Source organism: Leucoraja erinacea, chromosome 20 (genome assembly GCF_028641065.1).
Source record: "Leucoraja erinacea ecotype New England chromosome 20, Leri_hhj_1, whole genome shotgun sequence".
NCBI classification, from domain to species: Eukaryota; Metazoa; Chordata; class Chondrichthyes; order Rajiformes; family Rajidae; genus Leucoraja; species Leucoraja erinaceus.
Window position 1 is genome coordinate 18,376,346 of NC_073396.1, and position 12,219 is coordinate 18,388,564.

The window sequence follows — 12,219 nt, forward strand, 5'->3', positions numbered from 1 at the left end:
ATGGTTACTTGAATTGTAGAAGACTTTAATAAGCCAGGTCTGGAATATTGTGTTATGTCTGATCTTCCTACTTCAGGAAAGTTGGATTTGTAATATTGGAAGGACAACAATGAGTCACTGTGTATAATTTCACCTGGGACAAGAACTTTGCCCGTGAGGGAAAATGATGCAGACCAGATATATCTTTTTCGAGTTTTGAAGAATAGGATGTGATCTCATTGAAATATCCAACATTCTTCCAGAATCTGACATTGTAGATGTGGAGTTGATATTTCCCTGGTTGTGGCGGCTATGGAAATGAGTCACAATTTTAAAATAAGGGGCCAATTCCATCACCCGGAGAATAGTGAATCTTTAGAATTGTCTATGTAAGGGAGCTGTATCGATTCCGCCACAGAGTTAGTGGATGACAGAGTCTGATAGAATGTTGGATGTTATGAGAATCAAGGAATATGGAGCTAGAGCAGCATAGTGATAAAAAATTAGCCTTGTTCTAATCAAATAACAAGGCAGGTGCATGGGCCAAAGATACCTTCTTTTGATCCTATACCTTATGCACTTATGCACTATGGTTTCAGAATGATTTGATCTGTTCTTGAAATTGATGTAAAATCATTCTTCTGATCTATGCCGGACCTGACAATCTGTTGCCCGAGATTTATTTTTCAATACCAATTACCTGAATCACAGAGGTTACATTTTACATAGAAACATAGAAAATAGGTGCAGGAGTAGGTCATTCAGCCCTTCGAACCAGCACCATCATTCTGATCACGGCTGATCATCCAAAATCAGTACCCCGTTCCGGCTTTTTCTCCATATCCCTTGATTCCCTCTACCTTAAGAGCAAAATCTAACACTCTCTTGAAAACATCCAATGAATTGGCCTCCACTGCCTTCTGTGGCAGAGAATTCCACAGATTTACAACTCTCTGGGTGAAAAAGATTTTCCTCATCTCAGTCCTAAATGGCCTAATCCTTATTCTTAAACTGTGACCCCTGGTTCTGGACTCCTCCAACATCGGGAACATTTTTCCTGCATCTACCCTGTCCAATCGTCTAAGAATTTTACATGTTTCTATAAGATCCCCGCTCATTCTTCTAAATTCCACTGAATACAAGCCCAGTTGACATATTCTTTCATCATACTTCAGTCCCGCCATCTAGGGAATTAACCTGGTGAACCTATGCTGCACTCCCTCTATAGCAATCTGCTCTCCCCCACTGAACGTCCAGCCCTCCACTCACTCTGCAACAACCCCAGACTGGGTGATCAAACCTGCCAACAAGGGAGGTGCTGTGGTAGTCTGGCGCGCTGTCTCAGACACCTCCTCCTACTTATCCTTGGACCATAACCCCACAGAAGAGCACTAGGCCACTATCTCTAGCATCACTAACTTCATCAACTCTGGCTCCTTGCCCTCCCAAGCCTCCAACCTCATTGTTCCCCAGCCCGATTTTACCTTCTCCCCAAAATCTACAAACCTGACTGTCCTGGCAGATCCATTGTTTCTGCCTGTTGATGTTCTACCAAACTTATTTCCACATACCTCGACTCCATCCTATCCCCCCCTGGTCAAATCCCTCCCTATCTATGTTCAAGACACCTCACACGCTCTTCATCTACTCCAGGACTTCTGTTTTCTAGGCCCCCCATTCCCTCATCTTCACCATGGATGTCCAGTCATTCTACACCTCCATCCCCCACCAGAAGGGTCTCAAAGCCCTCCGGTTCTTCCTCAGCCGCAGAACCAACCAATCCCCGTCTACTAACACTCTCCTCCGCCTAGCGGAGCTGGCCCTTACCCTTAATAACTTTTCGTTTGGCTCCTCCCATTTCCTCCAAATACAAGGCGTAGCTATGGGCACGGGCATGGGCTATGCCTGCCTCTTTGTTGGGTACGTCGAACAATTCTTGTTCGAGGCATATCGTGGCCGTATCCCTGAACTCTACCTCCGCTACGTCGATGACTGCATTGGTGCTAACTCCTGCACCCACATACAACTCACTAAGTTCATCCATTTCACCGCTAACTTCCATCCGGCACTCAAATACACCTGGACCATTTCCGACATTTCCCTACCATTTCTTGACCTCACTATCTCCATCGCAGATGATAGACTACTGACCGACATCCACTATAAACCCACTGACTCTCAGGGCTATCTGGACTACACTTCTTCCCACCCTGCTTGCTGCAAGGACTCCATCCCCTACTTCCAATTTCTCCATCTACACCGCATCTGCACACCAGGGCATCGGAGATGTTCTCATGCTTCAGGGAACAGGGGTTCCCCTCTTCTACTATAGATGAGACTATCACCAGGGTCTCTTCTATACCCCGTGACTCTGCTCTCACTCCCCATCCCCCCCACTTGTAACAAGGGCAGAGTCCCCCTTGTCCTGACCTTCCACCCCACCAGCCGTCACAATCAACAAATAATCATCCGACATAGTTGCCACCTCCAACATGATCCCACCATTTGCCACATTTTCCCATCTCCTCCCCTGTCTGCTTTCCCAGGGACAGCTCCCTCCGTAACGCCCTGGTCAATTCATCCCTTCCCACCCAAACCAACCCCTCTCCGGGGACTTTCCCTTGCAACCGCAAGAAATGCTACACTTGTCGCTTTACCTCCCCCCTTGACCCCATTCAAGGACCCAAGCAGTCTTTCCAGGTGCGGTGGTACCTTACCTGTACCTCCTTCAACCTCCTCTATTGCGACCGCTGCTCTAGATGTCAACTGCTCTACATCGGTAAGACCAAGTGTAGGCTTGGCGATCGCTTTGCCGAACACCTCCACTCGGTTCGCAATAACCAACCTAATCTCCCGGTGGCTCACCATTTCAACTCCCCCTCCCATTCCAAATCCGACCTTTCTGTCCTGGGCCTCCTCCATGGCCAGAGTGAGGACCACCGTAAATTGGAGAAGCAGCACCTCATATTTCGCTTGGGCAGTCTGCACCCCAGCGGTATGAACATTGATTTCTCTAATTTCAGATAGTCCTTACTATCTCCTCCCCTTCTCAGCTCTCCCTCAGCCCATTAGCTCTCCTCTTCCTTTCTTCTTCCCCCCCCCCCCCCCCCCCCCCCCCCCCCCCCCCCCCACATCAGTCTGAAGAAGGGTTTCGACCCGAAACGTTGCATATTTCCTTCACCGCATAGATGCTGCCTCACCCGCTGAGTTTCACCAGCATGTTGTCTACCCTCAATAGCAATAATGTCCTTCATCAAATTAGACCAAAATTGCACACAATACTCCAGGTGCAGCCTTACCGGGGCCCTGTACAACTGCAGTAGGACCTCTTTGCTCATAAACTCAAATCATCTTGCAATGAATGCCTACAAGCCATTAGCTATCTTCACTGCCTGCTGAACCTGCATGCATACTTTCAGTGACTGATGTACAAGCACACCCAGGTCTCGTGGCACCTCCCCTTCTCCTAATCTGACACCATTGAAATAATAATCTGCCTTCCTGTTCTTACCACCAGCACCCTCTTGAGGAATATCTCCTCACATAACTCAACAGTACAATTTCAACTGAACTGTGTCACTCACCCACAGGTTCCACGGTGCTGCTTGCCACCCACCTCGGCGATGCTGTTGGGATCTCTGTGAAAATGAACGTCAAGAAGTGCTCAGCTGCACAACTGTGAGAACAACTTGGAATCAACTCACTGAAAGCCTCTGAATCTGACATTGCAGTTAAACGTCCAGAAACCACAGTGATTAGTTCAATCACCAATTAGATTCAATCTGTAGACTGTCCCATAATGCTTATATTTCACACATCTGAGCACCGGTGACTAACACTCCAAGAGAAAAACTGGGGTGAAGAAGGGAGGGAGTGATCACACTGAGGGAGGAAGTAAGTGAGTAGGATGAGTGACAATAGGGATGGTGAAGGAAAGTGAAAGGAGAGGCGGAGAGCGAGTCTGATGGACCATGAATATGGAAGATTTAAAAAATGAGAGTAAGTGACAGAACAAGTCTGAACAACAGAATGTGAGTGTGAACGATGGGAATGAGGGTGTGAGAGTCAAAAAGTTAGATCACAGATTAAATAGCAGAGAATCCACGGTTGAAATCTTGAAATTATTTCTGGTGTGACTAATGTTATCCCCACTATTTAAGAAAGGCGGGAGAGGGAAAACAGGGAATTATAGACCATCGGTGGTGGGGAAGATACTTGTATCAATCATAAAAGATGAAACAGCGGCACATTTGGATAGCAGTAACAGGATCGGTCCAAGTCAGCATGGATTTACGAAGGGGAAATCATGCTTGGTTAATCTTCTAGAATTTCTTGAGGATGTAACTAGGAACTAGGAAAATGAACAAGGGAGAGCCAGTGGATGTAGTGTACTTGGACTTTCAGAAAGCATTTGATAAGGTCCCGCATTAGTGGGCAAAATTAGGGCACATGGTATTGGGGGTAGAGTGCTGACATGATTAGAAAATTGGTTGGCAGACAGGAAGCAAAGAGTGGGGATGGTAGGTAGTGACTAGCGGGGTGCCACAATGCTCGGTGCTGGGACTGCAGCTATTTACAATATACATTAATGATTTGGATGAAGGGATTCAAAGTAACATTAGCAAATATGCAGAAGACACAAAGCTGGGTGGCAGTGTGAACTGTGAGGAGGATGCAATTAGAATGCAGGGTGACTTGAACAGGTTGGGTGAGTGGGCAGATGCATGGCAGATGCAGTTTAATGTGGATAAATGTATGGTTATACACTTTGGTAGCAAAAACAGGAAGGCAGATTATTATCTAAACTGTGTCAAGTTGGGAAAAGGAGAAGTACAATGGGATCTGGGGGTCCTTATTTATCAGTCAATGAAAGTAAACATACAAGTACAGCAGGCAGTGAAGAAAACGAATGGCATGTTGGCCTTCATAACAAGGGGATTTGAGTATAGGGGCAAAGAGCTCCTTCTGCAGTTGTACAGTGCCCTAGTGAGACCACACCTGGAGTATTGTGTGCAGTTTTGGTCCCCTAATTTGAGGAAGGACATTCTTGCTATTGAGGGAGTGCAGCGTAGGTTTACAAGGTTAATTCCTGGGATGGTGGGACTGTCATATGCTGAGAGAGTGGAGCGGCTGGGCATGTATACTCTGGAATTTAGAAGGATGAGAGGGAATCTTATTGAAACATATAAGATTATTAAGGGTTTGGACACGCTAGAGGCAGGAAACATGTTCCAGATGTTGGGGGAGTCCAGAACCAGGGGCCACAGTTTAAGAATAAGGGGTAAGCCATTTAGAATAGAGATAAGGAAATACTTTTTCACACAGAGAGTTGTGAGTCTGTGGAATTCTCTGCCTCAGAGGGCCGTGGAGGCTCGTTCTCTGGATACTTTCAAGAGAGAGCTAGATAGGGCTCTTTAAGATAGTGGAGACAGGGGATATGGGGAGAAGGCAGGAAAGGGGTACTGATGGGGATGATCAGCCATGATCACATTGAATGGCGGTACTGGCTCGAAGGGCCAAATGGCCTACTCCTGCACCTATTGTCTATTGTGACATGCTAGTGAGTAGATGAACAAGATAGATCAAGTAAATGCGGGGCTGAGGGATGGGATGGGAGTGTGAAAGTGAATGTCGTAAGTGAATGTGAGGGTCAGAGTGCAAATGTGGACAGGGTGAATGAGAGACAGGTGAGTGTGAAGCAAATGTTTGAGACACTGGAGGAGTGCACATGATTATTCTTTTGTTGTTCATAAATCTGTCTGTTTGGCAGTTTGGCCACGATCTGAAACAAATCCTTTCTCTTGCAAATGTTAATGAAAAGCCCAATGCTTGGTTGTTCCCTTGAGTAGAACCAGCTGTGCCTGGAACCAGCAGGTGCCTGCTACACTTTATGTTTTTTTTCAGAAGGTGCATGATGCATCAATTGGCTGTGGGAGGAGGTTCAGAGAATGGTTATATTCCACAGGGATAGGAAAGGTCAGGAGGGATATAGGCCAAATACAGGCAAATGGGACAAGTGTAGATGGGGCATCTTGGTCGATGTGGACAAGTTGAGCTGAAGGGCCTGTTTCCGTGCTGTGTAACTCTATTACTCCATGCCTGGGACAGTTTCCATCGGCTGGGGATTACATGGTGTTTTGATTCTGCGACTGGGAAAGTTTCAATAGGCTGAGGGAGGAAATTCCTGGGATGCGAGGAGGGTTGTCCTACCAGGAGAGGCTAGATTGTTTGGGTCTGTTGACTTTGGTGACAAGGTGTGAAATATCAAATCTCAATGGAAATTGACAACCTAGATGTTGAGATGTGCTCACCAGTGGGGAAATGACAAACAAGGAGACTTTGCTATACACAAGGGCTATACACATGGGGTTGGTTAATAAACACCCAGGAGTCTAGAAACTTCAGAAGGTGGTAAATCTCTGGAATTCTCTTCGCCCAAGGGTGGTGCAGGCAGGATTTAAGGTGGGTATTTACGGTGGAGTGAGAGAAATCTTTGAAAGAGCAAGGCATTGACAGTTATGAGGAATTGGCACAGAAGAGTTAAATTAGCCAAGATCATATTGCATTGTCACGCAGCTTGAGGGGGCTGGTGGCCACATCCTGCTCCAGTTTCCTTGTGTTCTTGTGTTTTGTTTTTAATTCAGTGGGTGATTGGAGTTGCTGTTTGGGGAGTGCAACAAGGGCAGGGGCAAGGGCTGGAGATGGGTGGCTCATGTTGGCGACTGGGAGAATATACATAGGCCGTGAAAGGAGCCTATGATTGGGTAGATTGTATCACTGGGGGGAGTGTCATTGGACTGGGAGAAAAGGTTCTGAATCTGTGAGTGGGGGGAGGGGTATTCTTGGATTGGGAAAAAGCCTCAGCTCCTGCGTAGAGATGAGTCATTAAAATTGTGTGGATGTTGCTGCTTAATTAGTTCACCATTCAGAGATTAATGTTCCTCTCAGTGCAAGCAATGATTTAGCGAGTGTAAAGTAATGCTTTGACATTTCAGCCTCAAATCAGAGCCAGTCAGGAGAGCAATATGTCCAATGTATTGTCGGAAATTTTTGACAAAATACAAAGTGCAGCTGTGGCCTTGAACAACGCCAAGCATGGAAACGGTTCAGCAGAGTTCGGCATACAATTCGAAATGCAATGAAAGTGCAAGGAATGTTGGGAATGTTGGAAACTTTTGAAAAAGAATGTCATGTTGCTTTGATTTTTTGATGATTTTGAATCGTAGTCAAGGCTGGCTGAGACTGAGGAGGTTTTGATTGTTGGAAAGAAATGGGAGTCCATTGGGAAGTGTGCTACGGTGAGGGACTGTCAGCATGCCCATTAAACAAAAACAGAGAACAGAGAAGGAAATTGCAAAGCACAGCTATGATGTGGAAAGCTGTTGGGCCAACAACTAGATGTCGGGCAGCTGGGAGTGGGTGAAAATGACGTGAATTCTTTCAAGTTACAGAGTTGAGGTAAAGCCAATATACTAGGAAGACCACGATTAATTAACAACAAATAAAGATACTCAAACTGTTGGAAACAATGGCTAGTCATAGTATTATGGTTAAACATGCAGATTAAAGTAGCACCATCTGGAGCTATGTCTACCTAGTTCCAACATTGTGTACAGCCTAATCTTGCACTGGGCATTGCATGTAATAAAACTGCCTAAGCGTCACTCAACAGTGAGGAAATTGGAGATTCTTAGGTTTAGGTTTCGGTTTAATATTGTCATGTGTAACGAGGTACAGTTAAAGGCTTTGTTTTGAATGTTATCCAATCAAATCAGATAACACTGATCAAGCCAAACTCAAGTACACCAGGTAGAGCAAAGCATTAGATTTTGGGAGGTCTTCATTTTAAACTATCAAACCAGAGTCATAAACAAACAAAATTTGCACAACACTTATTTTACGAGAGTTATGTTTTGCTCAGTTACACAATCAAGCCAAACTCAAGTACAATAGGTAAAACAAAGGGAAAGCTACAGATGAGGTAGAGGAGAATCTGACAGTACCCTCGTTTATGGAAGGACCTGAAGCCTGATAACAGGGGGAAGAGGAGTTCTTGCAGGCAGTGACTGGGGTTGTGAGGGAATGAGGTCAGAGAAGGAAACTGGGGAAGAAGAGAGAAAAGAGAAGGAGATTAATCATAGGAGGTATGGGCAGTACTGTCGATGCAAATGCTGAAAGAAATGGAGAAAGTCAATGTTCAGGGACATGATTGGGAGTAGTGTCAGAGAGATGATTAGGGAGGGGTCCTGAGAACATTGCAGTGGGGTGATTATTAAAAATTTAGAAGAAATCAACTTTCTGTTGGCACTATGACAGTCCCAGTGTATATAGGAAAATGTAAAATTCCCAACAATGACAATCATATTAGACTCTGCTTCTAGTTATCTTAAGGGCCTGTCCCACTTGGGCGACCTAATCTGCGAGTTCTGGCGTGTTTGCCCTCGACTCACACTCGCAGCATGGTCGACACGAGGTCGTAGGAGGTCTTCGTAACTCTCCTTCATGCTCGAGTGTGTGTGTGTGTGTGGTTGGTAGATGCAGTTCACGGTTCGGTCGATCCAGCTCGCGGTTTCAACGCGGCCGGTCGATCCAGCTCGAGGCTTTCCAGGAGAGTACCCTCGAGTTCGAAGGTCGAAGATACTCTTCTGGACTCGAGGATTAGGTCGCCCAAGTGGGACAGGCCCTTCACTTTCCATTATTCCGTGTCCAATTTTCCCGAAGTTAGTCGTAGCTAGTCTAAGCTGGTCTTCAACATAGTCGAAGGAGGTCGAAGGAGGTCTGCTACATAGTCGAAGGAGGTCTTCAACATGTCATTTTTTCAAACTCTTCGAAACTCGCCAATTAGGGCACCCAAGTGGGACAGCCCCTTTACACTGTGTTCACCAATTACAACTCATTTGTTCATTTTGTTAATGAGAACTGAGCAAAACATAACGCTCATAAAATAAGTGTTGTGCAAATTTTGTTTGTTTACGACTCTGGTTTGATAGTTTAAAATGAAGACCTCCCAAAATCTAATGCTTTGCTCTTCTTCAGCCTTCTACAGAAAAGGTCATAAAATAATTGGAAGTGATTCTTCGCTCATTTTCTGACCATACCACCAATTTGACTGTTTCTTGATACATTTAAATCATTGCCTTACATTATGAAATTAAGAAAATATATATATAATGTGTGGAAAAGATCGAAGAAGTTCCATATATAGATAATAAAATCGTGACTATTCTCCTCATAATTGTTTGTTATCTTCTGAAAATAGCTCAGCATGCAAAAGAAGACAAAGTGTGATAGTTCCTATAACTTGCTTGGAGTCCTGGATATAGCGTTCTGACTTATTTCTAACCTAGTCAAGGGGTCTGATTTAATAATGCAATAAAAGTGAAACTCACTGATACAAGGGGCAACAGGAGAACGGCTCTGCTGGTAACCCTTGGCACATCGGTTGCATGTGATGCCAGTCACGCCATCCTTGCAAGGACACTGTCCTGTTGTTTGATTGCATGTTTTACCCGCAGCCCCAACAGGGTGACAATCACAAGCTGTGGAGTAAAGGAAAAGCCACAAATTATTGAAAATCAGCCAAATACATTCATTTGGAAAGTCAGATAGTGTGACTGACCAAGGGAAACCTGTCCAATGGAACCTTTCTCGAAATATGCTTCTAAGTAAAATTATTAAAGAACTAAACGTGAAAACAGTCAAAGTCTGAACAGTTAAACTATCCATTGATATTTGTGGTAAAAGGTTAGTTTCAAGACTCAAGCTCTTTCTCCGCTGCCCCATCCAGCAGTCCATCAGGGGTCAAACATGGAGTAAACACAAAACAATAAAGCACATTGGCAGCACAGTTGAGTAGCAGTAGAGCCACTGCCTTACAGTGCCAGATACCCGGGTTCAATCCTGGCTACTGGTGCTGTCTGTACGGAGTTTGTACGTTCTCCCTGTGACTGCGTGAGCTTTCTCTGAGTGCTCCGAATTCCTCCCACACTCCAAATACATACAGGTTTGTAGTTTAATTGGCTTTGGTAAAAATTGTAAATTGTCCCTAGTATGTTGGCTAGTGTTAGTGTACGGGGTGATCGCTGGTTGGTGCAGACTCGGTGCGCTGAAGTCCATGCTAAATCTCTAAAGTTTAAAGTCTAAAAAGTCACAAGAAAAGGCTCTTTGGCCCACCATGTCTGTGCTAAACATGATGCCAATTTAAACAAATCTCATCTGCCTCCATCCCTGACACGTTCACGTGTCTCTCTAACTGTCTCTCAAATGTTGCAATTGTATCTGCTACCACCTCCTCCTCAGGCAGCACGTTCCAGATACCCACCACTCCCTGTGTAAGAAAAGTGCCTCATAAATGTCCTTTAAAATTACTTCCTCTCATCTTAAATTTATACCATCTAGTATGTGATAATTTCACCCTAGGAAAAAGACTTTGAGTAGCTATGCCTATCTATGTCTCTCATAATTTTATAAATGTATATCAGGTTGCCTTTAGCGTCCAAACATCCAGAAAAAACAATCCGAATTTGTCGAAAGTCTAATGCTCTAATCGAGGCAACAATCTGGAGAATCTCTTATACTCTTTCCAAAGCTCCCACATCCTTCCTATAATGGGGTGCCCAGAACTGCACACAATACTCCAAATACAGTCTAACCCAAGTTTTATAAAGGTGCAATATGATTTCATCTGAAACTCAATGCCCTGACCAATGAAGGAAAGCATTCCATAGACCCTTCTTTACCACTCTATCTATTTGTTCTTTCACTCTCAGGGTGTAATGAAGTTTCACCCCAAGGTTCCTTTATTCATCAATGCACCTAAGCCTTGCCACTTACTGAATACTGTCCTGTCATGCAACAACAAATTGGGTTAGATTAAAGCTGACAGATTTGAGGTGACCGACAGAGTGGGAATGGGTCTACATTCATCTGGAGAAGTCATAGTAGTTAGGAGAGTAGAGGCAGGCGTGAGCTTTGCCATCAAGACTAAACTTCTTCGCAGTAAAATGGAATTAATGATGGGCTCATGGCTCTGTAACTCCCATTGAAGCATGAACACAATTCTTCTCTGGTCAGTGCTTAAATGGTTCTGTGAAGATCTGGACTCAGGGGTCACTGATGTAACTAGGTCAGAGAAACTCCTAATTCTTGGATTCTTCAATGCAAGAGCTGGAACAGACTACCAGGCCTGGAAGGGAACCACTGGCGAAAAACAGTTGGAAAGTGTAACAGTAATAGCCTGCTGCAACTCAGATTGTTCAACACACATGACCTAATCATAGTCAATACCATCTTTTGTCAACCAAATCATCATAACACTTCTTGAATGCTTCCGTACTTTGAGCATTGACAGCTAATTAACTGTCTTATTGTCAGGAGCATTGCACAGGAAGTCGTGAGAGTGACCAAGCCCATGTATGGTGCAGTGCCAGACAGATCACAGGCCCATTATCTCCAAGCTCAGTCTCTGCATCCACACTAAGAGGCAACGCCAGGGCATAAGTCTGAAACAACTCAGTGTACACAAGCTCGAGGATGTTGCAGTGAAACCAAATTTGCAGCAGAGCTTGAAGACCAGCTGGTTAATCCGAACCTTAATTTAACGATTGGAGGATGGCTGGGTGCTACTCAGAGACACCATCTACATAACTGCCTGTGGAAAGCTTGGACTAAAGATATGGAAACAAACAACCAATTCATTGAAAATGATGAGGAAATTAAGTCTCTGTTTGGCAAGAAGCACAAACTTCACAGAACATACCACAGCAAACCGACATCCAGTTCTAAAAAGGATGCCTTTTCCAACAATGGCAGGAGTCCAAAAAAAAGCTCCACAATATGCCAGATCTGTGGCTCAATAAGAAGGCAGATGAAATACAGAAGGATGCTGATCAGAAAGACTTTAAACATTTCTATGCTTTTCCAAAATCTGTACATGTGTCATCTTCTAGTAGTTTATGCCTGCTGGGTGCACATGGACTGGAAACTCAGCACTGAAAAGGAGATCTTTGAGAGAAGGGATTTATATTTTAACACTGTCATAAACAGACCATCTATAATTAACGATGAAGCTATAGATCGCATGTCACCACTGCAAAAAAAACTTGCTCTTGCTGAACCCTCAGCCTGTCAAAAGTTCAAAAGTCATTGCCACAAATATCATGTAGTAAAGCTCCAAGAGCAGATGCTCGACAAGCAGAAATCTTCAAAGAAGTAGGGGTGACTGTTGATTGAGAAACTGAC

At 44.5% G+C, this 12,219-nt stretch overlaps 1 protein-coding gene across 1 annotated transcript in view; it reads right to left on the bottom strand.

The window, feature by feature from the left end:
• The window catches only part of LOC129706864 (netrin-3-like), a 103,162-nt gene that overhangs the window by 30,003 nt on the left and 60,940 nt on the right, over positions 1-12,219 (bottom strand). The window contains exons 4-5 of the mRNA XM_055651452.1: positions 9,369-9,518; positions 3,564-3,617 (exon numbers count right to left, since the gene is read on the bottom strand). Coding sequence (XP_055507427.1) covers positions 3,564-3,617; positions 9,369-9,518 — 204 coding nt within the window. The remainder of the gene's footprint in view (positions 1-3,563; positions 3,618-9,368; positions 9,519-12,219) is intronic.